The sequence below is a fragment of the Suncus etruscus genome, chromosome 8 (genome assembly GCF_024139225.1).
Source record: "Suncus etruscus isolate mSunEtr1 chromosome 8, mSunEtr1.pri.cur, whole genome shotgun sequence".
NCBI classification, from domain to species: Eukaryota; Metazoa; Chordata; class Mammalia; order Eulipotyphla; family Soricidae; genus Suncus; species Suncus etruscus.
The window spans coordinates 15536077-15563759 of NC_064855.1; the positions used below are offsets into that span (position 1 = coordinate 15536077).

At 44.8% G+C, this 27683-nt stretch overlaps 2 protein-coding genes across 2 annotated transcripts in view; one reads left to right on the forward strand and one right to left on the reverse strand.

Moving 5' to 3' along the window:
* UBE4A (ubiquitination factor E4A) overlaps positions 1 to 27683 on the reverse strand; it is a 626538-nt gene that overhangs the window by 96084 nt on the left and 502771 nt on the right. The window lies entirely within an intron of this gene.
* MPZL2 (myelin protein zero like 2) lies at positions 14737 to 27335 on the forward strand. The gene is made up of 6 exons (XM_049778189.1): positions 14737 to 14850; positions 16631 to 16797; positions 18283 to 18493; positions 20790 to 20937; positions 23783 to 23861; positions 26831 to 27335. Exons 1-5 carry the CDS (start codon positions 14793 to 14795, stop codon positions 23847 to 23849), a joined length of 651 nt encoding a protein of 216 aa, XP_049634146.1. The 5' UTR covers positions 14737 to 14792; the 3' UTR covers positions 23850 to 23861; positions 26831 to 27335.

The window sequence follows — 27683 nt, forward strand, 5'->3', positions numbered from 1 at the left end:
TCGGCTGCTTGTAAGGTAAACACCCTACTGCTATGCTATCTCTCCGTCCCCTAGATCTGTACTATTTTATTTAATTAATTAAAAAATTTAATATAAATTCTTTATATAAGCACCATGATTACAAACATGATTGTAGTTGTGTTTCAGTCATAAACTGAACACCCCCCCCCACTTCTCCAGTGCAACATTCCCACCACCAATGCCCCCCTCCCTCCTTCCCATCCCATGCCTGTATTCAAGACAGGCATTTTACTACAGTTATTTTTTTTTTAAGTTTAGTAAGCTGTTTTTGTTTCTTTCTTAAAGGATAAGTGTTAAAAAAAATTACAGTAGTAATGGTGTGAGAGTGGCAATTGCCATTGTTTGCATAGGCCCAGCAAAATTTGGGGAAAACGAATAAAAAGCCTTGGCCTAATTACAAGGAGGCCTCACCCCTGAAGCTTTCTGGCATAAGACTGATTCTGGGCTCCAGGCATACCAGGCTGCCCAACCCCTGAGTCATTCTCTGTGGTCCCGGTGAAACTTTTCCACACATTAGTTGTTGTTGGTGCCAGGTTCCTGTAGTTAAAGATTCTGGTTTCTGCGCATTTCTTTCATCGAGTCAGGTTGATGTGGAGCGTCCTCTAGTTTTTTGGTTTTTGGGCCACACCCGGCGGTGCTCAGGGGTTACTCCTGGCTGTCTGCTCAGAAATAGCTCCTGGCAGGCACAGGGGACCATATGGGACACCGGGATTCGAACCAACCACCTTTGGTCCTAGATTGGCTGCTTGCAAGGCAAACGCCGCTGTGCTATCTCTCTGGGCCCCTGCGTCCTCTAGTTTCACTTCACCATTAGATGAGGAGACACCTGCCCTGCAAGCAGGTTGTTGCTCTTGCTAAGTCGTCTGGGTGTTAAGAGAGCACTCTTTGGAGTAAGACAATGCCAGAGCAGTGGTAGGGTCTTCCCTGATAGAGGTTTACTTCCTGGTACTGTTATAGAAAATTGTGGTTGTTTCCATAGATGGTATCCATGGTTCAGGGGTGTATAGGCAATGCCTATTCTTCTGAGGCCTGAGCCAAGTTATTATGCCAATGTTCAGGGTATAAGGCCTAACTGCATTACAAAATTTGTGTTCCCATCTCTATTATATAAGAACTAGTTTGCATAATATAATATTTTCTCATTTTAATGCACCTGTGCAAAAGAGGAACAATGCTACAAGGTATTATTGATACATCTGGGGGTCGAGGAAACAAGTCCAACATTCCCTGTAACTTGGTTCTAACATAAATTCTATACAGGGAAACTCTTCTACCAGAATTCCTTATTGAACAGATACCAAACGGGGGAAAAACAAACAAACAAAAAACAGTATGCAAAATTATCACTATATAAGAAGATATTAAAAAAAAGTTATAGATGTCAGGCCCCATTCTGGAGCCCTTCTCCCTGGCCTGGGGCATGCTGGGAGGCTTGGCAGGCCCCCAGCCATCCTTGTCTTTTTCCCCTGACTCCAGGCCTTCCCTGGGTGCCAGCTCAGATGGCCAGAAGTGGGTTCAGGTGGACTCATAGTGGTCCTCAGGCTTCCCCCCTACCTCTCCCTACACTAATGGAAATGCGCTTTGGGAGGAGGGCTGGCCGTTTTAGTAGTGGTTTATGTTGGGACAGTCACTGGAATTTTTTTCTCCTCGTTTTCTATTGATAGTATTGTATGCATATATTTTATATATCCATAACATCCATCTTGTATTGTGACCTTGATACCACCCTACAAATCTCATTTATAATATTTTACTGCCTCAGTCTCAATCCTTATTTCCCCCCATCTTCCCATGTAGGTGCAGCTCATGACATGAAGCTCACCACTTAGAGTGATAAGTGCAGTTAAAGAAATAACTACACTGAAAACTATCAATCATATCAATGTGAATGAATGAGGGAAAAAGAAAGCCTGTCTGGAGTACAGGTGTGGGTGGGGTGGGGAGTAGATAGATCTGGGAAATTGGTGGTGGGAATCCTGCACTGGTGAAGGGGGGTGTTCTTTACATGACTGTAATTATACAACTACAATTATATTTGTAATCACGATGTTTAAATAAAGATAATTTATAAAAAGAGCGGGGCCGGAGAGATAGCATGGAGGTAAGGCGTTTACCTTTCATGCAGAAGGTCATCGGTTTGAATCCCGGCATCCCATATGGTCCCCTGTGCCTGCCAGGAGCAATTTCTGAGCACGGAGCCAGGAAAAACCCCTGAGCACTGCCGGGTGTGACCCCAAAAAAAACCCCCCCAAAAAAAAGAAAAAAGAAAAAAAAAGTAAGTTATAGATGTCAAGAGAATACATCTAAGATATACAAAGGAAATACTCATGTTGAGTCCTGGTGTTGGTCTGTGATTTGGCCACCTGGAGGCTGCAAATGACTCCCAGCAGTCCCATATCAGGAATTGTCTTTGAGTGGAGGCCTCTCAGAAACTGAGTATGGTAGCAAGCACAGGTACACAGTGAAGGAAGGTGGAGGATAGGAGGCTGCTGGGAGTAGATTAATAGGAACAGAGTATTGATTTCTTCTCAGGGTGAGAGTCTACTTTTTCACTTTGGGAGCTGGCTGGAAGCTGGCTTGAGTGAGGATAATGATCTGCTTCATAAGGAGCAAAGAACTACGGGTAAAATGGTTAAATGTGGGGTAATAGGCAGTGGGGTCACTGAGAGTAAAGGACTATAAATGAGACTGTAGGGTGATGAGCCAATGGGGGAAGGAAAGTATACAGCATAGACATTATGTGTATATATTTATATTTTGGGGGGGTTGGGTTTTGTGTTGTGGGTCACACCTGGCAGCGCTCAGTGGTTACTCCTGGCAGGTTCGGGGGACCATATGGGATGCCGGAATTCGAACAACTGACCTTCTGCATGCAAGGCAAACAAACGCCTTACCTCCATGCTATCTCTCTGGCCCCAACATTATGTATATTGTAAACATAAATAAAATCCTATGGTATTCTATTAAACTATCTATACCCTAAGTGCCCTCGCACCATTTGGGTATGGACAATGGTGGGAGGAAAGTTACCAGCGACTTTCCCAAGACAGACCTACTTATGCAGGGTGGGGCTTCGAGAAAGGACTTTAAATTGCTCCCCAGCACCCACCTAGCTGACTCCCTGGGCCGGGACCCAGGGAAGCCCTAGAGTTTTGGGAGGAAGGAGAGGGAAGGCTGTTGATGGGGAGGCCGAGCCCCATAGTCTCCCCTAAGGGCCTTTGGTCTGGAGCTGCACTATTCCCCATGCTGCCAAGGCTTCCAGTCCCAGAGAGAGGAAGTTAGTTCTCTGGTTGTGCTGGAAGCCAGAAGTTTGCCAGTTTGCTCCCCACCCCACCCCACCCCATTTTTGCAGGGTGGGGCTTCGGGAAAGCCTGGGTGCTCCTGCTATTTTCATAGACCCTTAAGACATGGATTACTTTATTTTACCACATATTCTACATTTTTCTTTCCTTTTTTTATTATATTCCATATTTTTCTATAAAACTGAAAAAAAAAAAAAGGATCAAAGAAAGGCTGGGGACCAGGGGCCAAGTGGTCTCGGATGCACTGGCAGGGAAATAAATAAGGACAGAACTAAAAAGCCAAGCCAAAGTCAATGATAATAGAATCGAGGGACCTAAACTTTAACAATCTAATTTATTTTATTATTTTTATTTAAAGAAAATGCATCACATATTGAAATAACTGATAATAATAGATTTGTTTCAAGATGACAAAGTTATTAAAAGAAAACATTTCTTTTTTTAATATATACAATCTTTATTTAAGCACCATGATTATAAGCATGATTGTAGTTGGATCTGTACTATTTCAATAGTAAACTCTTTGATTTGGCTCACCATGGAGATTCTAACCTAATTTTGGCATTAGCTTCATCTATTTTTTTTCTGAAGGTATCATGATTTACTTTAGTATTAAATAAAATTAATGCATTAGGCTTACACTATACCCTGTTCTGGAGCATCAGTAGCCCTCTACCTCTGTCCCTGCGTCCCTTCTCCATGGCCACTGAGTTTTGTGGGAAGAATCTCAGGGCTTATCATTAGCTCATGTTTGCTTTGCTTTATTTTTCTTTCTTTCTTTTTCTTTCTTTCTTTCTTTTTCTTTCTTTCTTTCTTTCTTTCTTTCTTTCTTTCTTTCTTTCTTTCTTTCTTTCTTTCTTTCTTTCTTTCTTTCTTTCTTTCTTTCTTTCTTTCTTTCTTTCTTTCTTTCTTTCTTTCTTTCTTTCTTTCTTTCTTTCTTTCTTCCTTCCTTCCTTCCTTCCTTCCTTCCTTCCTTCCTTCCTTCCTTTCTTTCTTTCTTTTTTCTTTCCTTTCTCCTTTTTCCTTTCCTTCCCTTCCCTTTCCTTTCCTTTCCTTTCCTTTCCTTTCCTTTCCTTTCCTTTCCTTTCCTTTCCTTTCCTTTCCTTTCCTTTCCTTTCCTTTCCTCTTTCCTTTCCTCTTTCCTTTCCTCTTTCCTTTCCTCTTTCCTTTCCTCTTTCCTTTCCTCTTTCCTTTCCTTTTCCTTTCCTTTCCTTTCCTTTCCTTTTTCCTTTCCCTTTTCCTTTCCTTTCCTTTTTCCTTTCCTTTCCTTTCCTTTCCTTTCCTTTCCTTTCCTTTCCTTTCCTTTCCTTTCCTTTCCTTTCCTTTCCTTTCCTTTCCTTTCCTTTCCTTTCCTTTCCTTTCCTTTCCTTTCCTTTCCTTTCCTTTCCTTTCCTTTCCTTTCCTTTCCTTTCCTTTCCTTTCCTTTCCTTTCCTTTCCTTTCCTTTCCTTTCCTTTCCTTTCCTTTCCTTTCCTTTCCTTTCCTTTCCTTTCCTTTCCTTTCCTTTCCTTTCCTTTCCTTTCCTTTCCTTTCCTTTCCTTTCCTTTCCTTTCCTTTCCTTTCCTTTCCTTTCCTTTCCTTTCCTTTCCTTTCCTTTCCTTTCCTTTCCTTTCCTTTCCTTTCCTTTCCTAGAGCATATTCCCATTTTCACATTCAGGGATCACTCCCGGTATGCTCAGGGCAAATGCTAGGAACCAAATCCTGGTGAGTTGCATGTGAGGCAAATGTGCTACTCCTGTTCTATTTCTCTGGTTCTTACTTTGCTTCTTTAAGAAATGTGAAATGCTTGACATCTTTGCACAGGGGCTATGCTTATTTCTGTATTTTTATCAATCTTAATGATACCTGAGCAAGTTCCACTTTACATCTTCATAGGGCTTTGGGAGTAAGGCAGGCTACCTGGGATCCTGTTAATTGGATGATACTATTTCCAAATAAATTCATTCCCTTTGTTTTTGGCCACACCCGGTGGTGCTCAGGGGTTACTCCTGGCTATGTGTTCAGAAATCGTTTCTGGCTTGGGGGAACCATATGGGACGCTGGGGGATCGAACCACAGTCCGTTCTAGGTTAGTGCAGGCAAGGCAGATGCCTTACTGCTTGCACCACTGCTCCAGCCCCAAATTCACCCTTGTGATATAATCCCAATGACATCCTACTGCTGCGTTTGATTTTTCTAGGCCTTTTACTGGAATCATTTTCCATCTATCAGCTTAGCAGTTGGCAACCTCACACCCTTGAATAAGATTAAGGACATCTGATTTCAGGTGAACAAGTCCTTCTCTTCCCCTGGGTCACAACATCCCCAAATGACAATAGAGATTGGGTTCATCTGGGTTCCCTAAACTCGTCCTCAACAAGCTCCACTGGTTAAAGCACATTTGTTCTGCACCTATTGGACCGAAATGTAATTCTACAGTACTTGCCCATTCAAAACTCACACTATGCGCCTCTTCCATGCTGTTCCATACCGAGGTTGCCTTGTCCTGTGGCCTTATCAGTTGGCACTTAACCCATTTGCACGCTTGGTCTCAAAGCTGATCCTCTCCTGGAGGACCATTGGCAGTTTCCAGGCAATCTCTGCATTTCAAGCTGCATAGCCTCAGTGGTGCAAACAAATCCATTGAGTTTTGTTGAATCTGGCATTTCCCTTTGAGCACAGACTCTTCACTCATCATCTCCTTACCCCTCAAGGAGTGAGGATTGTCTGAACGACCATGTCAGGCACCTCAGAGAGTAAATCTCCCAGATTTCTGGGAGGTTGACTCCGGATGTTGTGTCCTCTTATGTGTCCCTTTATTCTCCTTCCCAGTGCTGGGTTAGCAGATTCCCTAATCCTCCCGCGTGTGATGTCATCAAATCAAATGAATCTGCAAGAGCAGCAAAAAGAGCAAAGGACTAGAGGAGAAACCAGAGTCCAGTTAGGCCCCGGCTGGGCCAGCTGCTGAAAGGGGAAAACAGGAATGTTGATTCCAGTCAAGTCTGGTCTTGCTGTGTGCTGGTTCCTGGATGAGCCTCCATGCTGGCTCTTTAGCAAGCAGTTAATTGCAAGTTCAGTGCTCCTTCAAGAAGCTTTAGTTTGTTTTCAAAGCCTTGGCTGTGGTCTCAGTGATGTTTATGGAACAAATGCTTCAAGGTGTTGGCAAGGCAAAAATTTTTTTCCACTCTGCATTGTCCAGCATAACTCACCTGCATTACTCTACCTGCTGTACTATCTCTCCAGCTCCTGTATTATTTTTTTTTTATTTGGGGGGGGTGTCATACCCTGCGTCGTTCAGGGATTACTCCTGGCTCTGTGGTCAGAAATCACCCTTGGCAGGCTCAGGGGACCATATGGGATGCTGGGATTTGATCCGCCGTCCATCCTGGATCAGCTGCATACAAGGCAAACACACTACTGCTGTGCTATCTCTCTGGCCCTCCTTTTTTATTTTTTGGTCTTAAATTTTTTTTAGCCATACCTGGCGATGCTCAGGTGTTACTCCTGGCTTTGCACTCAGGAACTATTCCTGACATGCACAGGGTACTATATATGCTCAGGGGACTCAAAATCAGGTTGGGCAGGGCAAGTGACTTATCCACTGTACTATCAATTCAACCTGAGTTACTGACCAGGAACAATCTCATGTCAGTGTATTTTATTTTGTTTTTTTTTTTTTTTTGTTTACACCTGAAGGTACTCAGGGGTTACTCCTAGCTCTTTGTTCAGAAATTGCTCCTGGCTTGGAGGGCCATATAGAATGTCAGGGATGGAACCCAGATCTGTCCTGGGTTAGCCACGTGCAAGGTAAACGCCCTACTACTGTGCTATCGCTCCGGCTCCATGTCAGAGTGCTTTAAAGAGTAATTATCCATTCTTCTGTTGACAGACCTTTTGGACATTTACAGTTTGGGACTATTCTGAACAAAGCTCCTGCGAGTATTCATTTTGTGGATATGTGTACTCTTCTCTCTTGGGAAGAGGATACCTAAGTGTGAAATGGCTGTGGTTGTGTGTCTGCCTTTACAAGATGTTGCTAGAGACTTCTGCCCAAACTGGTTACACAGGAACAGTCTACCATTGAGCTCAGAATAATCATAGACTGCTACATGTTACTGAGTGTTTTCTGTAGGCACTGAGCTTTATTTAACTACAAGCTCTCACCTGATTCTTATAGCAAGCCTATGGGGCAGATATGTTCCACTTTTATATGAAAAGTGATTCTCCACTTTTATATGAAATCATTGAGGCACAGAGACTAAAAAATTGTCCCAGCTCACACAGTGGTGGAACTGAGCTTGGGGTTGGCTTACATGCCTCATGCCCTGTAAAAGAGAAGACACAGCAGGGAGAGAAAAAAAGCAGCTGTTTCTTTTCTCAGGAAAGACATAGAATTGTTTTAAGAATTAACTGGGCCCTAAGAGCAAGTTCTTTTATGAATAATACGGAGATACTGGGCCAACTTCCTGCCGGTAATTAGAAATAGTATGAGTGGAGACCAGAAAGACAAGGCACCTGCCAGCTCATTTTCTCAAATACCCTATTTATTTATTTATTTATTTATTTATTTATTTATTTATTTATTTATTTATTTATTTATTTATTTATTTATGGATCCCACACCCTGTTGTGCTCTGGGCTGATTCCTGGCTCTACAAACAGGGATCACTTGTGGCAGGCATAGGGAATTACAGGATTATAGGATATGCTGGGGATCAAATCCAAGCTGGCCACATGCAAGGCAAACACCCTATTCACTGTGCTATCTCTTAGGCCCTTAATGACCCCTTTAGAGTGGGCTCTTGGATATCTCCCATCTCTACTCTCAGTGGACGGAAATTGCTTCAGGCTTTACTGAAGAGGGGATGGAGGCCTTGGAGGATTATAGATAGGAGGGCGAGATTTGAGTTTGGAGGCTGGGAGATGGAAGAGCATGATTTGAGTTCAGTCTCCAGGCTGGGAGATGGAAGAGCATGATTTGAGTTCAGTCTCCAAACAAATTTGCTTTGGAATATCTCTAGGAAACTGGAGAAAGGGTGGAGGAGCAAAGGGAACACACTCTCCTCTTTGTAAGACTCACTCTTATCCTGCTACTGTCTAAACCAGAGGAAGCAAAACCAAACCTCATAAAGCTGAAGCTGAAGATTGGTGGTGCCATTTGGGAAGTCTGGTCATCCCTGAGTGTCTACTCCATTTTTCTCCTGCCCCCTTTTTTGTTTTGTTTTGTTTATTTATTTGTTTCTTTGTTTGGGCCCACCAGGCAGTACTCAGAGGTTACTCCAGGTTCTGTGCTCAGGAACCACTCCCGGCAGGCTCAAGGGACCCTCTGGGATGCCAGGGATTGAGCCCTGCTTGGCCATGTGCAAGGCAGGTAGGTGCCCTACCTACTGTGCTGTGGCTCCAGCCCCATCCCTTTTTTCTGAGTTACACCCAGTGGTTCTTTTTTTTGTTTTTTTTTTTTTTTTGTTTGTTTTTGGGCCACACCCAGCGGTGCTCAGGAGTTACTCCTGGCTGTCTGCTCAGAAATCGCTCCTGGCAGGCACGGGGGACCATATGGGACACCGGGATTTGAACCAACCACCTTTGGTCCTGGATCGGCTGCTTGCAAGGCAAATGCCGCTGTGCTATCTCTCTGGGCCCACACCCAGTGGTTCTTAGGGCTTCCTTCTGCAGATTCACAGAGTGCAGAGGATTGAATCAGGCTGGCAGTATGCAAGACTAGTGCCCTCTCTGCTGAACTCTCTCTAGTCCCTTACCCAGCGCTTTGATCCGGAACTACTGGGCAAGCAGGTGGTGACTGAAGTTTCCTGGTTTCCTCCTTGTATTGTGTTTGGTTCTGGGAAAAACCAAATATTTCAGTCCTTCCCAGGACATGTGCTGCTTTCGCAGAAGTGAAGATTGCGCTGTCAGAATCAGATTCAGATCCCATTTTAAGAGAGTGAAGGCGACCCCTTGCCTCTGGGCCCGGCCTGTCTCCAGTCTCTGTGCTGTTCCTCACAGTGGCCTGAGCTGGAGGCACTGGCTTAAAGGTCCCTGTGGACATCACATTCCTATCCTGTCCCCTAACAAGAATGTCTTTGTTTCCCTTCTCCCTGCCCAGAGTCCCTATTCATGCTCAAAGGTCCCCGTTCAGCAATGACAACATGGCAATTCTTTCTCTACATCCACCCCCACGGCCCGCACACCCCTCCATACATGCGCTTCTCCCCAGCAGAAAAGTCTTATGCTCTTCTGTCTGTGGAGCCCGGCTTGGAACCGAAACTCAAGAACTTTTATCCTAGGAGGGCAAATTTAGGCACAGAAACTGTAGAATCAACAAATGTGTCCTTTGAGGTTGAAGAACTATAGAGAGGAAGGTATGTGCCATATATCTATCCACTTTGACCCTGATTTGAATTCCTGGCACTACATATGAGCCCCCTAAAAACTATCAATGATCACTTCCAAACACAGGGATAACCACCAGCCCCTCCAGATATGGCTCAAACCCCAACCCCCAAATCACACCTTTTCAAAAAAAAGCCCCTAAGGGTTTTCTTTGAACCATCCTCTATTTGTTTGTTTCTTTTCTTTTCTTTTTCTGTTTTTGGGCTACATCTGGCAGTGCTCAGGGCTCCTGGCTCTGTGCTCAGGGGTCATTCCTGGTGGTGCTCAGGGGACCATATGAGATACCAGGGATCAAACCTGAGTCGGCTGTGTGCAAAGCAAATACCCTACTCACTGTTCTCCTGCCCTGAACAACATAATTTCTTTCCTGGCTCCACAGAATGCTACTTTATTTATTTATTTATTTATTTATTTATTTATTTATTTGTTTATTTGTTTTTGGGTCACACTCGGCAGTGCTCAGGGGTTATTCCTGGCTCCATGCTCAGAAATTGCCCCCAGCAGGCTCAGGGGATCATATGGGATGCTGGGATTCAAACCACCGTCCTTCATGCAAGGCAAACGCCTTACCGCTGTGCTATCTCTCCCGCCCTAGAATACTATTTTCTTTTTGTTTGTTTGTGTCTGGTTTTTTTTTTTTTTTTTTGGGTCACACCTGGCAGTGTTCAGGGGTTACTCCTAGCTCTGTGTTCAGAAATCATTACTGGCAGTGCTTGGGGGACCATATGGGATGCTGGAACCAAATCTGGGTCGGCTGCGTGCAAGGCAAAGCCTAACCTGCTGTGCTATCAATCCAGCACCAGAATGCTACTTTCATCCAAACAGAGAGAAAACATTTTGGCCTCTGATGGGAAGACAAACATCTATGGGCCAGGTGTCTTTTATAGCTTTTGAGTCTTGAGACTTTTTTTTTTTTTTTTTTTTTTGGGTCACACCCGGCAGTGCTCAGGGGTTATTCCTGGCTCCAGGCTCAGAAATTGCCCCTGGCAGGCACAGGGGACCATATGGGATGCCGGGATTCTAACCGATGACCTCCTGCATGAAAGGCAAACACCTTACCTCCATGCTATCTCTCCGGCCCCGAGTCTTGAGACTTGAGACTTTCTGATGTAACCACTGGCTCCTGGCTGTCGTGACTACATGTGAGACTTGGGTGAAGTGGAGAGCAGGAAGATACTTTCTGCTCCACCCATCTTAGTCTCCCCAGGAAATGCCTGGGGGGAAGTAGAACTGGTAAAGTTTGCCAGAAACACCTGCACTGGTGGATGCCTGAGTTAGCCCCACTCAGCAGCTGTCAGCTGAGTACATCTGCTCTTCACAGTATGGAACCGGGTACTCCGACACCTTTGTTCTAAGAGGAGTTGTGAGTTCAGGCTGGAGCAACAGGTTGTTGCTTTTTTTCAGGAAAAGGAAAATCAGTTCCTACATCTGCCCTTCTTCAGATGGGGGAGAGAACCACGCATCCCCCCTAAAGTGAAAGAAAGGAGCCACACAAATAAGGTTTTAATGTTGATGAACCCCAGCAGGGGGAATGCATGTCACTTGCTTTTATAAAGTTTTTTTTTTTTTTTTTTACGGTTTTCCCCAAACTGCCCCAGCGTGGAGCTTTCTCTGAAGAAAAGTGGCCAGTGCTTGTTATGAAGAAAGAGGTTTTAATTTTGGTGGTCCTCTCTTTTTATTTTTCAGGGAAGGGGGTTCTTTCTCAAGGGAGGAGTTTTGCCCTCCTCTGGGCAGTGCCTCAGTTTCTGCATCTCCAAAATGAGTGCTCCTTTCATGCCTTTGGTTTACTTTGGGTGACTGGCTAATTTCTCTAGTACTTAATTTTTTTGTTTTGTTTTGTTTTGTTTTGTTTGTTTTTGGGTCACACCTGGCAGTGCTCAGGGGTTACTCCTGGCTCTATGCTCAGAAATCGCTCCTGGCAGGCTTGGGGGACCATATGGGATGCCAGGATTTGAACCACTGTCCTTCTGCGTCTAAGGCAAACGCCTTACCGCTGTGCTATCTCTCTGGCTCCTCTCTAGTACTTTCAAGACACTCATCTCTGTGCAAAATGAGCAATTCTTTATTTATTTTTTTAATTTTTGGGCCACACCTGGTGACGCTCAGGGATTATTCCTGGCTATGCGCTCAGAAATTACTTCTGGCCTGGGGGACCATATGGGATGCTGGGGGACTGAACCATGGTCCATCCTAGGTTAGTTGCATGCAAGGCAAATGACCTATGGTTGTGCCACCGCTCTGGCTCCCAAAATGATTAATTCTTGAGACAGGAGCAATAATACAGTGGGTAGGGGGCTTGCCTTGGACTGGTGACCAGGGTTCAATCCCCTGTCCCTCTTATGGGCCCCTGCACACCACCAGGATTAATTCAGAAGTGCAGAACCACTAGGTCTGACCTCAAAACAGAAACAAAATGATTGATGTGCCACTCGTTTTACTTATTGACTTTTAATTTTTTGGGGAGTGTTTTGGGGCTATAACTGGTGATGCTCAGGGATAACTCCCAGTCTGATACTAGGAGACCATATAGACTTGAACCCCAACCTCCTATAGGCAAAATATATACCTAGTTTTTTGAGTCATTCTCAGGTTTTGGGCACTCATTTTAGTGGCCATCAGGATTTCCCCCTAGAGTACACTATGTCACTTCTTTCCATTTTATTTATTTTGGATCAGACCCAGTGGTGTGACTCGGTAAAGGACAAGAGCCTCAACTCCTGTGCTATGTCTCTGATCCCTCCATTTTTTTTTAATCTATTTTTTTTAATCTACTGGCAATGCTGGGAATCAAACAGATCTTCACACAGGCAAGACGTGTGCTCTACCATTGGACCATATCCTTGATCCTCCTCCTTTTTCATCTCCATCTGGGTTTCCTTAGCTCTCCTGGTCTCTGTTTCCTCCTCTTCCACAGCAGTTCCAACTCGCCTCGCCTTGCCTGAGACAGGGCTGCAACTTTGAACAAGTTCTCGCAGACCAACATCCTGGGCTTGGCCAGGCAGGAATCCTTCTTCCCGCTACGGCCTTTTCACTTGCACCCAGGAAGTCACTTGTGCTAACTGGAAGGAATTGGGCGTTGCTGGCCCCAAGCCAAGAATGTGAACTCTGCTGACCAATGGGATCTGGGCTGCAGGTGACCCTCTGCAGGCTGCCCCCCAACTCCCAAGGCTCAGGCTGCCTGCAAGAGCCACCGGTTCTTCAGCTCCTGACAACAGGCTTTTGTTCAGCTCTTCTGTCCCGGTTCCTCTCCTGCCGCTTTTGAGTTGTCTCCTCAGCTCCCGGTAATTCTATCTCCACCAAACTTTGCAATTTGCTCTGAGCTTCATCCCTCCACCCTTCCGCCCCCACCTCTAAAGTAGCCCATTGGCCTGGGAAGTCCACAAAGAGAATTGTGTTTCCTTAACTCTTTCTCTACTAGATTCCTGGCGCTGCCCTCTTAGAATCCACGTGATTCAGACATTGCTGGTTAACCCATCCCTAGCTTATGTGTTTATTTTGGGACATATCTGGTGGTACTCAGGGACTTCTCCCAGGTGTGTGTGTGTGTGTGTGTGTGTGTGTGTGTGTGTGTGTGTGTGTGTGTGTGTGTGTGTGATATTTCTCTCTGGCCTTTACTCCTGTCTTAAATGCTCTCCAACATTTGGATTTTAAGTGGCTCTCTGACCACTGGCTGACAAAGGAGCACAAACTTTCTGCAGAAACACTCATTCCAACACTACCTGGCTGGTCCTGGGTTCTGGCGGTCACTGGTTTTAGCTGTAGGCTCACTGCTTGATCGGTGCTTGATCTGTGCTTGATCGGTTAGTGTTGTTTGCTTTCACCTGGCACCGAGAATCTGTCATCTTTCCTGCTGTGCTGTTTTTCTTTCTTCAGCTCCTTTTCCTGGATTTCAGGTCTGAAATCTGCCATCTTCGTGGAATTTTTTTTCTTCCTTCTTTATGATCTTTAGTCTTTTGAGTCATCACGTTCCTTTCTAAAGCAGTGCAGAGTTTAACTAGATTTTATGAATCACGAGAGACTTTCTAGATTGCTAATGCCAGGAGCAGAGCAAGGTTTCTGTTCAGAATCTCTACCTGCCTCTTCAGGGAAGGAGACACGGTAAAGTTTGCTTCGGAGGATCCCCTCAACCCCCACCCGGTCTTGCCACCACAGGAGGCAGCTTTTCACATTTCAATGAGAATACATTTTTAGATTTCTCAGATCCTCCAAAGATGACACATGAGATTGAAGGAGAGAAAAAAAAAAGTCATACGGAATCCTCCGCAGCGGGATTCACACCAGGTGTAGTCTTAGGTGGAAAGAACCCTAGAATTCAATCAGGAAAAGCCTCAGCATTAATGTTACCCTTGCAACGGTGAGCAAATCACACACCTTCTTTTAGGGGGTGCTTCAGCTCCTCCCAGACCTCTCCCACATGGGTGTGTTGGGGTGAGGCCCTAAGCAGACCAGAAAGTTCTTTTCCAAATGAACCGGGCTGAGGGTGTCAAACCTAGTGTCCAGCAGCAGGCAAAGGGGATTGGGATTTTGGAACACTGAGATTTATTTCATTCTAGGGGAGTGCGAGAAGCCTCTGCTTCGAAGAGGTGCGGGGATCCCCAGAATAAATAAATTAATAAAGGTCGGGTCTGAAGGTGGAAGAAGGCAGCTAGCTGCTGGAATCCAGGCCCAGGTGGACCTGGGGGCAGTGGAATCCTGAGGCTATTTCGACATTCACCTTCCAAGCCTGCTGGGAGAGAGTGAGCCGGAGGCCAGCCACCGCCTCTGGGGGCCTTGCAGGCCGCTCCCACCATTGGAGTCCTGGACCCAGCCCACCCGGGAGGCCTAGGGGAGGGTTTGCAATTTGGGACTTTGGGCGGACGTGCTGGCCTAGGCGGGAGGCCGTGGAGGAAGGAGGGGAGCAGGGAGCCGAGGCCCCACCTTCCTTCCAGAGTTGTTCAGCAAGCCGGCATGAGTCACAAGCTGGCGTGCTCGGGTTCCCAAAGGTGAGGGACCGAGCGCCCGTCCCTTCCTCCTCCTCTCCTCCTCCGCTGCAGTGGCCTCCGAGGGTGTCGCAGCCCTCCACCTGCCTGCCCTTGCGTCCCGGGTTCGGAGCCGGGTCGCCCCCATGTATGACCAGAGCCCGTTGCGCGCAGCGCTGCTCCTCCTCGCCCTGCAGCTCCCAGGTAAGGGCCCTCCCGTCCCGTGTCCCCCTGCCCTGCCCACCTAGGCGGGGAGCCCCTAGTGCGCCGAAGGGTCGGGGTCCCGGGCCTTCCAGGCAGTTCTTTGGGCTTTACTGAAGTTACTGCGTTGTTTCGGGAACACCTCGGGCTTTTGGACAAACAGGTTTAGCTCTCTCTCTCTCTCTCTCTCTCTCTCTCTCTCTCTCTCTCTCTCTCTCTCTCTCTCTCTCTCTCTCTCTCTCTCTCTCTCTCTCTCTCTCTCTCTCTCTCTCTCTCTCTCTCTCTCGTTCTCTCTCTCTCTCTCTCTCACAGAAGCAGAGACAGAGAGAGACAGTGTATGTGAGAGAGGCAGACACAGAGAGACAGTGTGTGTGAGAGTCAGAGAAAGTATGAGCGATAGAGACAGACTTAGAAAGAGACAGAGAGAGACAGTGTTTGAGACACAGAGACAGAGATAGTGTTTGAGACAGAGACTGAGACACAGAGACAGAGAGACAGTGTGTGTGAGAGACAGAAACAGGGGTGTGTGTGTGTGTAAGAGATAGACAGAAAGAGAAAGAGACAGAGACAGTGTGTGTGAGACAGAGACATGATAGAGAAAGACAGTGTATGAGAGTCAGAGACAGACTGTGTGTGTGTTTGAGAGAGAGAGAGAGAGAGAGACAGAGAGAGACAGAGAGAGAGAGACAGAGAGACAGAGAGACACCCTCTCTGGTTCTGAAACTGTCCAATACAGACCTTTGCCGTGTAACTATTGCAGTAAAAGATGCCACATGGTATAAAGGGTCCCAGAGCTGGCAAGCTTGAGCAATTCTATTTTTGCAGAAAACCAAGGAGCATTTAATCCTCCAACTGGGACCCTTTACAAAAACTGGCCCCTCTATGTAGCTATAATATACCAGATATACAGTAAGGCTTCATTTGAATACGTTTGGTTCATCTAACAATTAGTCTGGAAAACTTTTATTTCTCTTTTCTGGTTTGTTTGCTGTTTTTAGTTTTTTTTTTTGCCATATTTTTCGGGGCTGGGGGATGCTATGGGTCACTTGGTTCTGTGTCCCAGGGGCCACTTGCAGAGGCTGAGATTGAATTTGGGTTGACTACAAGCTAGGGAAGTAAGTACCTTAACCACTTTTTTCTCTCTCTGGTCCTGTTACTAGTTTTTTTTTTTTGTGTTTTTTTTTTGTTTTTTTTTTTTTTAAGCCACACCAGGCAGTGGTTTGAGCTAAATATTGGCTCTTTGCTCACAGATTATTCTTGTTGGTGCCCAGGAGAACCATAGGGCTGCTAGAGATTGAATTTGTGCGAGTCATGAGTAAGGCAAAAGCCCTACCCATTCTACACTCTTTCTTGCCCCATGTGTTACAATTTTGAAGCCAGAAGGCTCAGTGTCCTGCTGTGAAAAGACTAAATACCAACCAGGCTGGCTGGACACAATTTTTTTTTTTTTCTGTTGGGATCAAACTCAGATTCCATGCATATGAGGAATGCGATTTAGTACTGGGCCCCAACACTGCTCCTTCTTGTTGATCCCTTGTTGCAGTATGCTCCCTTCTTGTTGATCCCTTCTTGGTGTTGACCCCTTCTTGGTGATATATTGAGATATTTTGTGGAAGGGGATAACAGGGGTTTCCGAAGTTCAAGTAGGCAGACTAGGTTAGGGAGTTGAAAGCAGGGCTCCTCGGTTCCTCAAGGGGTTCCTCAAGCCTCCCATCCCCGCCTGTGCCAGCAGTCAAGGGCACACCCTTGCCTCTAACTTTTCCTTCCCTTTCCTTGGTGGCAGCTCTGTGGCCCGCTGCAGCGGTGGAGATTTATACGTCTCGGTCGCTGGAGGCTGTCAATGGGACGGATCAACGGTTAAAATGCACTTTCTCCAGCTTCGCTCCTGTGGGGGACTCGCTGACCGTGACCTGGAATTTCCGTCCTCAGGATGGGGGCCCTGAGCAGTTTGTAAGCCCATTCATTTCATTTCCAGGGACTTTGGGTTAGGAAGAGAATTCAGTCCATCTCTCCGGATTTTTCTTGTGATTTTTGCTTAGCAATAAGCTCAGAGGCAAGCTGGGAAGAGAGGCAGAAGTGAGTGGCTCACAAAAAAGAAATTGGAGATTCTTGTGAGAGCTATAGATGTAAGAGAGCTAACATCAGCCCTGTGGCTTCCCTCTCACAACCTCCTTGTCTTGAAGATCTTTTTTGGAGGAAAGGGAGCATACCAAGTGTTGCTCAGGACTTACTTCTGCCTCGTGCTCAGGGATCATTCCTGGCAGGGCTTAGGGACCATATAAAGTACTGGGGATCAAATATGGGTCAGCCACATGCAAGGCAAAACACCCAACCTGCTGTACTATCTTTCCAACTCGAGTCCTTTTTTTTTTTTTTTTTCAAAAATAAGCTATTTATTTATGCCATGTTTAACCATGCATTTGGTTTGTTTTACAAATTACATTGAATACTTTTTGGAAGTTGTTATGATATAAATAGCAAATAGGGAAAATATTTTCATCTTTTTAGAAAAGAATAAACCTTCATGTTTTGTACTTTTGGCTAATAATACTATATGGGGATATTTCAGGAATATAGCTTTATATCTGTGTAAGACTCACCACACCCATTACTAAAATTCCAGTCTCATCGTACCACCAACAGACACTCTCTCCATTCCTCTCGTCCCCTCCCTTAAATTTTGTTTTTAATTGGGAGCCAGAGAAATAGAACAGCAGGGAGGGACTTGCCTTACAAGTGATCAGTCTGGGTTTAGTCTCTGGCATACCATATAGTCCTTGAGCCTGTCAGGAGGAATTCCTGAGCCCAGAACCTGGAGTGTCCTTTAAACTAACACTACCAGATGTGGCCCAAAAGCGAAACTTTTTTTTGTTTGTTTTATTTTTGAGCCACACCGGGTGACGCTCAGGGGTTATCCTGGCTATGCACTCAGAAATTGCTTCTAGCTTTGGGGAAGCCATATGGGACTCTGGGGGAATCAAACTGCAGTCTGTCCTGGGCAGCCGTGTGCAAGGCAAATGCCCTACTGCTGTGTATTCACTCCGGTTCCCAAAAGCCAAAAATTTAAAACTTAAAAATATTAATTTTAGGGGCCGGGCGGTGGCGCTAAAGGTAAGGTGCCTGCCTTGCCTGCGCTAACCTTGGACGGACCGCGGTTCGATCCCCCGGTGTCCCATATGGTCCCCCAAGCCAGGAGCAACTTCTGAGCACATAGCCAGGAGTAACCCCTGAGCGTTACTGGGTGTGGCCCAAAAACCAAAAAAAAAAAAAAATATTAATTTTAGGCATGATGATATTTACAATCCTGTTAATGATAGGGCTTCATGTATGCAATGGTCTGACACCATATCTTTGACCAGAGAGGTTCCTCTCCTCCTGCTCCTCTGCACCCCCTGCCTCAGGCCTGCTACTGAAGTTCTTGCCTCTTCTTTATAGTTGTTCTACTTCCACATGAGTCCCTATGGACCAACAGTTGGACGTTTCAAGGACCGGGTGGTCTGGGACGGGAACCCTGAGCGTTACGATGTCTCAATCATTCTCGGGAGGCTACAGTTCGATGACAATGGGACCTATACCTGCCAGGTGAAGAATCCACCAGATGTGGATGGGCTGATTGGGGAGATCCAGCTCAGCGTTGTGCAAACAGGTATGCCACAGGAAGGAATGCTTCCGGGTCAGCGGGCATGTTTGTCAAAAGGAGAGTAGCCATTCTTTGGGGTCTGGCTGAGCTTGTAGATGACTGACTCTTGGGATCATTAAGCTCCAGAGGAGAAAGCCTAGGATCAAGAGAGAAAGGTTTTGTCTGGCTTTGAAAGGAAATTGGAAGAAAAACAGGACATCTAGTACAAAAATGGTTGTTGAGGTTGTGTGAGGAAGAGAAAGCAGCACTTCTGGAAGGTCTGTCAGTTCTCTCCACTGATTCTCTCCACTGTCATTCACTTCACTGATACTGAGTAGTACCAGTTCATGTTAGCCAACGTCCAAAGCACCCCCAGGTACTCTCGCATTGAATCCTTCACAGCCAGGTCCAGGAGATGACTCAAAGAAACCAGGCTTTTCTTGCTAAAACCCTAGAGATTCCAGTGCCTAGCACAGTCACTGAGTATACCCCTGGAGGTCCTTAACACTGAATAACACTGAATCTAAGAGTGGCCCCCAAGTCACTGAGCATTGCTTGAAAATGTCCCCCCCCCACTTATCAAATAATAGAACCCAAGAAATGGGCATCATTCTTTCTACTTTACCCATGGAGGAAATGGAGGCTCACATAATCACCCCCAACCATACACAGGTGAATGATGGAGTTGTTATTTTATTTTATTTTATTTTATTTTTGGTTTTAGGGCCACACCTGGTGACACTCAGTGGTTACTCCTGACTATGTGCTCAGAACCACTGTTCTGAATCGGTTTGTGCAAGGATAACACCCTATGGCTGTGCTATCGCTCCACACCCCTGGAGTTGTTATTTTAGTCTAGACTTTGAGAGTATCATGCCCAAATGTCTAAGCCTTGTGGGGGTGCTGTGATTTTTTTTCTTTTTCTTCCTAGTATTGACCCTCAAGGTTTGAGCTAAAGAGAGTTGTGTGACCTTGGGATAAGCCATTTAAATTTTGGGGGAGGGGCACACCCAGCAGTGATCAGGGTTACTCCTGGCTCTATGCTCAGAAATTGCTCTTGGCAGGCTTGGGGGACCATATGGGATGCCGGGATTTGAATCACTGTCCTGCATGCAAGGCAAACACCCTACCTCCATGCTATCTCTCAGGCCCAAGCCATTTAAATTTGATTGAAGTCCTGGAATGTCTTTAGAGCTTTTTTCTTCCCCTGTGCCATGAATAGATTGGACTCAGAGGTTCTTAAATATATGGAAACTCTAATGAAAGCTGTGGCTTGTTACTTGCTGTTTACATGCACCCATCTTTCTCTCTCTCTCTCTCTCTCTCTCTCTCTCTCTCTCTCTCTCTCTCTCTCTCTCTCACACACACACACACACACACACACACACACACACACACACGTGGATATTGGGGCTTATATTATCATTAAGGCTTATCATCCTCTAACATCTTTCTGGGTTCTGAGAGTTTATTGAAGTTGAAGTCAGGTAAGAAACTAAATGACGGGGCCGGGAAGGTGGCGCTAGAGGTAAGGTGTCTGCCTTGCAAGCGCTAGCCTAGGACGGACTGCGGTTCAATCCCCCGGTGTCCCATATGGTCCCCCCAAGCCAGGAGTGACTTCTGAGCGCATAGCCAGGAGTAACCCCTGAGCATTAAACGGGTGTGGCCCAAAAACCAAACAAACAAACAAAAAAAGAAACTAAATGACAGGAGACCCAGGCAGGTTTCCCAGTTTGGCTTAGAAACTGCATGGAAAAAGCAGCTGATCCTACCTCACCATTTCCTAGCCTCTTTTCCCAGTGGACAAGAATTTCTTTAGGCTGTCAAGGAATTTTTATTTTATTTTTGGGGGCTTTGTATATCCATCAAAGTGCCTGGATTGCTATAGACCTTTAACATACCGGTATTTGCCTAAGTGGCTGACTAACAGTAGTGACAGCCAATCAAGGAGAAACAGTGAAGGACTTGACAAGCTCAGCAATAACCTTATTCTAGTCAGCTGTTCTCTTGCCCAAAAGTTGTAGAAATGTTTTAGCATTCATAAGAATCAGCTTAAGGACATGTGAAAACAGATTGCTGGGCTCCACCCGCAATTCAGAAGCTCTGGGTGCAGTTAAAACATTTGCATTTCAAAGCTCTTTCTAGTCATGATTCAATTGGGGCAACACTTAGGATCACGTTTTGTTGTCTTGAGAATCTTGCCAGCTTGGCGGATTTCCAACCATTACTGGAAATACAGTAGGATAAAGGAAGATGCCAGCTGATGATGCATACTTCTTCTGTCTTTCGAATCAATCCAATGGGATCTTTTTTCTCCTTCCAGTGCGGTTCTCTGAGATTTACTTCCTCGCCCTAGTGATCGGCTCAGCCAGTGCCCTGATGATCATCGTAGTGATCGCCGTGGCCCTCTTTCAGCATTTCCATAAAAAGCGATGGGCCAAGAGAGCTCATCAGGTGGCGGCGATCCAATCGTAAGATGCTCCTGCACTTCTCGCTGGGTCAGGGTGGTTGCTGGAAGTTTGCTGTGTCACCAAATGACTTTACATTCAGGTTCTTCCTTAGGACTAAATTTTGTACCATAGAATTCAAACCTGTGGGATGGAGCCTGATGTTAGTGTTTGACTGAATAACTCTTTAATGGAGTTTTTTAGTTTACTTGAGTCTCTGTAGGTTTCTTAATTAAATAGAATTTGATTTAAGAATCCACTGTAAGAGATGTAAGAATTTGATGTAAGAATCCACGGTGGGGGCCGGGCGGTGGCGCTGGAGGTAAGGTGCCTGCCTTACCTGCGCTAGCCTAGGAGACGGACCGCGGTTCGATCCCCCGGCGTCCCATATGGTCCCCCAAGCCAGGAGCGACTTCTGAGCGCATAGCCAGGAGTAACCCCTGCGCGTTACCGGGTGTGGCCCAAAAACCAAAAAAAAAAAAAAAAAAAAAAAAAGAATCCACGGTGGAGAACCAGAGAAATTGTACAGTAGGAGAGTGTCTTTTTTGCATGTGGCTGACCCTGGCTTGATCCTGTATAGAGGACCGCCTGAGCACAGAAACATGAGTAAACCTTGAGGACAGCCAGGTGTGGCCCTGACAATGGGAAAACAAGCAAAATCTGTTAATCATTGATAGGGTGGGGTCCCCTATTGGGGATGCTTGTCATGCAGTTGTAGAAGCCATCTGGTCATGATTGGAGGTAACTGGACTGTGCTGATGTAAGATGCTTAGCCACCTTTCATATTGAGGTTGACATGAAATCCTTTAAAATTTGCATGTTGTTAATTGTCACCACTAATTTCAGAGACTTTTCATTACCTCTCAAAAGGTGCAAAACTTTGAAGCCTTCACTTCCCATCTATTCCCACTTCCCGCTTAATTTTCCCTTCCCACCGATTCCTGCCCATAATGTGCTATGTGGATTTGCCTGTTCTGGATGTTTCTTATAAACTAAATCTTACAATATGTAGCCTTTTTGCATGTGTGTGGTACTAGAGATTAAATTCAGGGCCTTCACATCCAAGGCAATGGTAGTATGGTCATGCTATATCCCTAACCCAATGTATGGCCTTTACTGTTTGAGAGCTTAAATTTAGTCTAATTAGAAATCTACTGGATTTCAGAATCCATCTATGTATATTACAGAGCACGCAGTAATTTCTTTCTATGGCTACATATGGATGTATTGCCACATTTTGTTTATCAATTTGTAGGTATTTATATTTTTTTCTCCATTTTTAGTTATTACGGCAGGGTTTTGCTTTTATTTAAGTTTTTGTGTAGATACATTTTCAATCTGGGCATATGCCTAGAAGTAGAATTGCTAGAGCATAGGTAACCAACCATGTTTAACTTTTGTTTCCTCACTTGGCTTTGTGTTTTTTGGACCATACCTAGAGGTGCTTAGGGCTCATTTCTAGTGGAACTCAGCAGATCAAACCCAGGCCTCCTACATGTAAAGAATATTTGTGTTCTGGGGCCGGGCGGTGGCGCTGGAGGTAAGGTGCCTGCCTTGCCTGCGCTAGCCTAGGATGGACCGCGGTTCGATCCCCCGGCGTCCCATATGGTCCCCCAAGAAGCCAGGAGCAACTTCTGAGCGCATAGCCAGGAGTAACCCCTGAGCCTCACAGGGTGTGGCCCAAAAACCAAAAAAAAAAAAAAAAAAAGAATATTTGTGTTCTGCCTGTTGGGTTCTCTGACCTTTATGGTTAGCCAGACTTTTTTTTTTTTTTTAAACAACTGCACCATTTGATATTTGTTTTTGTTTGTTTGTTTTGTTCTTTATCCATACCTGGTGGTGCCCAGTACTTATTCCTGGCTCTGTGCTCAGAGATTATTCTTGATGGGACTTGGGGAGCCATATGGGATACTGGGGAATGAAGCTAGGTTAGCCACAAGCAAAGAGAGTGCTCTACTCACTAAACTATCTCTTCAGGGGCTGGAGAGATAGCATGGAGGTAAGGCATTTGCCTTTCATGCAGAAGGTCATTGGTTTGAATCCTGGCATCCCACATGGTCCCTCGAGCCTGCCAGGAGCGATTTCTAAACATAGAGCCAGAAGTAACTCCTGATCGCTGCCGGGTATGACCCGAAAAACAAAACAAAACAAAACAAAACTATCTCCTCAGCAGCAACATTTTTTTTTTTTTTATGAGTCAAACTGATTTCTTGTTCTTCTGTTGCTAGTGCTATGGGAGTCCTAGCTAAAACTCATCGCCTTGTCCATGATCATGACAATGCCTATGGTCTTTTCTGATTTTTACAGGTTTAATTCTTGCATTTTAGGACTTTGACTGGGAATTAATGTTTGCAGACTAGTGCAACCAGGAAGTAGCAGTCCAAATACTTTCTTTCACAACTGTGATACTCAAAGGTCCCAGCCCCAGCAGTTTCTTATCCTCAAAAATCACTTGCAGGAGTAACTAGTGGATTTAAAAAAAACTCTGATAGAGCCAACTCTGCAATTCTACTTCAAACAGAATCCAAGCACAAAAGTGACTTCTAGGTCAATACAATTGGCTTTTGAGTAAGGAATAGAATTTGAGCGTGGCTATTTATGATACTAGAGAGAAGCTGCTTTAAATTTCTGGGCTCTAGAAGAAGGTAGTAAGAGTCATATAGGGTCATGTGGAGACCTGGGCACTGCTATAAAGTGGACCCCGTGGCTCAGCTCCCTGTGAGTTTGGATCTGCTCCCAGCTGTATCAAATTCTTCCCAGATGATGGAGCAAAGCCTCCCTGCCTTGAAGCTTTTCAGGCTTTACCCATCCCCATCCTCAGTATTCTGCTTTTGTTTACCTGACTTCAGTTTCTGTACTTTTGATATAGAAAAGAAGAAGAAGAGAAGCTCAACCACGAAAAAAAAGTCTCGATTTATTTAGAAGATACGGACTAACATTTGTAGGTGGTAAGTTTCACCATGGGGGCATTTCTTACTTTGTCAGGCTCCCTTTAATGTGGGCTTCCCAGAGCTCTCCCTTTGATTGATTTTTGGGTGTTCTGTATCCCATATGGCATGCCCTTAGGAGTGTCCTATGTAAAGTCAGAGGAAATGGGTAGGGAGAGAAAAATCCCCTGTATTATGGGTGGCTTCTTTTGGTAGATTAGGATTAGAAATTTAGGATTAGATTTAGGATTAGAAATTCCTCAATTCTAAAAAAAAAAAAAAGAAAGAAATCCCTCAATTCTAGATTAGTTGAGGTTCTAGGGTTATTGTTACCACCAGCAGGATAATTTTCTGTGGGGGAGTGGGGAGAGGGAATTGTATCCTTTGGTGCTCAGGGCTTACTTCTTGGCTCAGAACTCAGGGATCATACCTGTTGATATTCAGGAGACTATATGTGGTGCCTGGGATGGAACTGGGGTTGGCCACATGCAGGTCAAGTACTTTAATCACCAAATCCCTCAAACAAGACCTTCCCATATGCAGGGCATGTACTGAACCATGGAGCGCCATCTCTGGCTCATTTTGTTATAAGTCAATCACGGCATAAGGAGAATGACTCAATAGGTGTGCCTGCTTTTGATAGAACTTTGTACAATTTGGAATTGATTTCACTTCCTCTTCATTTAGTTACATGTACAACAAATCCAATTTTAGTAGCACATATCTTTGTTTTTACCAGTTTTCTAGTTCATGAGGTTTAAAAATGTAGGATGATTTTTTTTTTCATCTACAAAAATTTCTGTTCTCCAGAGTAGGTCCACTTCCATTGATTACAAAGGATCCATTTTTATAGTATAGAACTCTAGGTCAAGACCTCAAGCATTTAAAATTGAGAATGTGGAGGACAATGAATCTATTGTTAATGTAGACACACAAATTTGGTATATGAGGGAGATGTTATTAAAGATAATAATCACTTTAAAATCAAGTGGATGGGAGAGAGCACATGCCTTGCATGTGTGACACCCTAGATTTGGAACCCCTGAGTTTCACAAAAACAAAGCAAGATACAAGGTCATGGACAATAAAGATGGGGTGTTTTAGATAAAAATAAATGAAAGGGAATATAACCAAATGTAATATTTGACCATGTTGTGGATACTAATTTGAACAAACTAAGTACAATCTAGTAAAAGGATTTGGGGGTACAATTGGGAAAGTCTTACATATACAGTTTTGCAGATAGAATTAGGGAATTTTTCACTTTTTTTTTTTTTTTTTTGGTTTTTGGTTTTTGGGCCACACCCAGCAGTGCTCAGGGGTTACTCCTGGCTGTCTGCTCAGAAATAGCTCCTGGCAGGCACGGTGGACCATATGGGACACCGGGATTCACCTTAGGTCCTGGATCGGCTGCTTGCAAGGCAAACACCGATGTTATCTCTCCGGGCCCGGAATTTTTCACTTTTATTAGGTCTGATAAATATATTTTGATTATAGAGAAAATTGTCCCTACTTTAAAAATAAATTAGTGGAGAGGGCTGGAACGCAGTGCTGTGCTATGCTGTGTTGTGCTGTGCTGATCCAGGTCGATCCCTGGCATCCCATATAGTCCCCCAGCCTGCCAGGAGCGATTTCTGAGCACAGAGTCAACCTTGGTTTGTGTATCCCATATGGTCCCCTGAGCATCACTAGGAGTAATTTTTATGTGTGTGTGTGTGTGTGTGTGTGTTTTTGGGCCACACCCAGTGATGCTCAAGGATTACTCCTGGCTATGCACTAAGATATTGATCCTGGCTTGGGGGACCATATGGGATGCCAGGGGATCGAAATGCAGTCCATCCTAGGTTAGCACGTGCAAGGCAAATGCCCTACTACTTCCACCACCACTCTGGCCCTAGGAGTAATTCTTGAATGCAGAGCCAGGAATTAGCCCTGAGCATCATTGGGTGTGGCACAAAAATAAAGTACTAAGGGTAAAACATTAGCAATTTTTTAATTGCTTTATTTAAGCACCATGGTTACAAAATTGTCCATTGTCAGGTTTCAGTCATACAGTGTACACCATCCTTCACCCTTCCCACCACCAATATCTCCTGTTTCCCTCCACCCCCATGTTCCCCCAATATAGCCAATAATGAACAATGCTTTAAAATTAGGTGATAAACAAATTCCACATTTTGTCTGTTTTCTTTTTTTTAATATAATTTTTATTTTGGTCGTAGTGGTTTACATATTGTTGACAATAATATTACATGTTCACATTTACATAAAATCAGGGGGGTTCCCATCACCGATTTGTCCTCCCTACACCTCCGTGTTCGTCCTACCTCCATATCCTCCTCCCTCTCCCCCGGGGCTGCAAGAAATTGTGGTCCCCTAGGTACCTAGCTTACTACTTAGTAATCTTGGTCTTGGTGCCTCCCTTATTTCTCCCTATTTTGTCTGTTTTCTGTTTGCTTGATTTTGGTTATAATTAAAGGGGAAGTACATATGGGGGACTAGAAGAGAAATATTTACTTGAGAGAGCTGTAGTGTTCTTGAAAGGCAGAGGCCACTGACTCTGACAACTATGTATGTGAAAGAATCCAGGGAACTTACAGGTACATTAGGGGGAAGCACACATGTCGAAGAACATTGGTAGAAGTGTGATTTCAATGTTAGATAGAAAGACTCGAGGACCAGAGTGATAACATAGCATGTAGGATGCTTACCTTGCATTTAGCATACTCTGGTTCAATCTCTGGCACTCCCTACGGTCCTCTGAGCCCACCAGGAATGATCCCTGAGCTAGGACTGATCCCTGAACATTGTAGGATGTGCCCCCCCCAACCCAAAACTTCAAATGTCTGAGGCCCTTGGTTTGATCCCTAGTACTGCAGAAGAAGTTTTCCTTTATACTGGATAAAGAGCTACAATATATAGTTTTAACACCAAGTACTTCTGTTGCTCATTTTCTAAATATATTATTCACCTAAACTTTTGCATTTCAGGAAGCTAAACATTTCCAAGAACAAGAGCCCAAAGAGAATCTGAAATTCATGGAAATTTTGGCTTTTCCCATTGTGATCTGACTTCCAAGTATCTCTGCAATGTCTAAACATCTCCAGAAGCAACATCCCTCAGAACCAGCCCAAGTTTCTTGAATAGATTCCTCTGGATTCACACCCAGCATGTTGCTACATTTCACCTAATTTCAGAGCACAAATGGTTCTCCGATTCTCAATGGCTTTTGCATATGGAGAAACAATATTTTTGCTCCCAAACACTCCTTTATTATGTGACGTGTGCACAAATATATGCTAGCATATATTGGGGGAAAAGTCACCTTGTCATGTCATTTCCCTTAGTATACTAGTTTCTAGCGTCATTTATTTTGGTGGTGCAGAGGATTTGGACCCAGGATTGCAAGAATACATGGGAGGCATGTTTTCTGACCCTCAGCCAGAGGCCTGGCCTCTATTTTTTTTAGAGCAGTGTTCTGACTACTGAAACTGTGTTTACTCTTTCCTGCTCATACAATCGATGAGAAGGGGAGATAATTTCTCAGCTGCTTTTAACTGATTAACTGAACTGGCACAATTCATATGGCTCAATAGTTTGGGTTTTCTGACTCTTGCTTTAAGCATGGGATAAATACATCGCACTTGAGTTCTTTGAAGATGATAAATTGGGTGTTTCTTTATTTTTTCATGTCCATTGATCCAAAGTTTACAATTGCATAAGTTGTGAAAAGCAAACAGCCCAGTCCTTCCTGCAGAGAATAAAGGCTGAGCTGCCCAGCTCTCTTCTCTTCCCCTCACCCCAGATCTACAATAACAGCAACCGAGTAAGACTATGCTCTGA

Bases quoted from the DNA above. Each gene is read 5' to 3' on its own strand.
- MPZL2 (XM_049778189.1), top strand. From the start codon at position 14,793: ATGTATGACCAGAGCCCGTTGCGCGCAGCGCTGCTCCTCCTCGCCCTG. The intron at 14,851-16,630 runs GTAAGGGCCCTC...CCTTGGTGGCAG, and splicing joins CCTCGCCCTGCAGCTCCCAG to CTCTGTGGCCCGCTGCAGCG. The intron at 16,798-18,282 runs GTAAGCCCATTC...TCTTCTTTATAG, and splicing joins ATGGGGGCCCTGAGCAGTTT to TTGTTCTACTTCCACATGAG.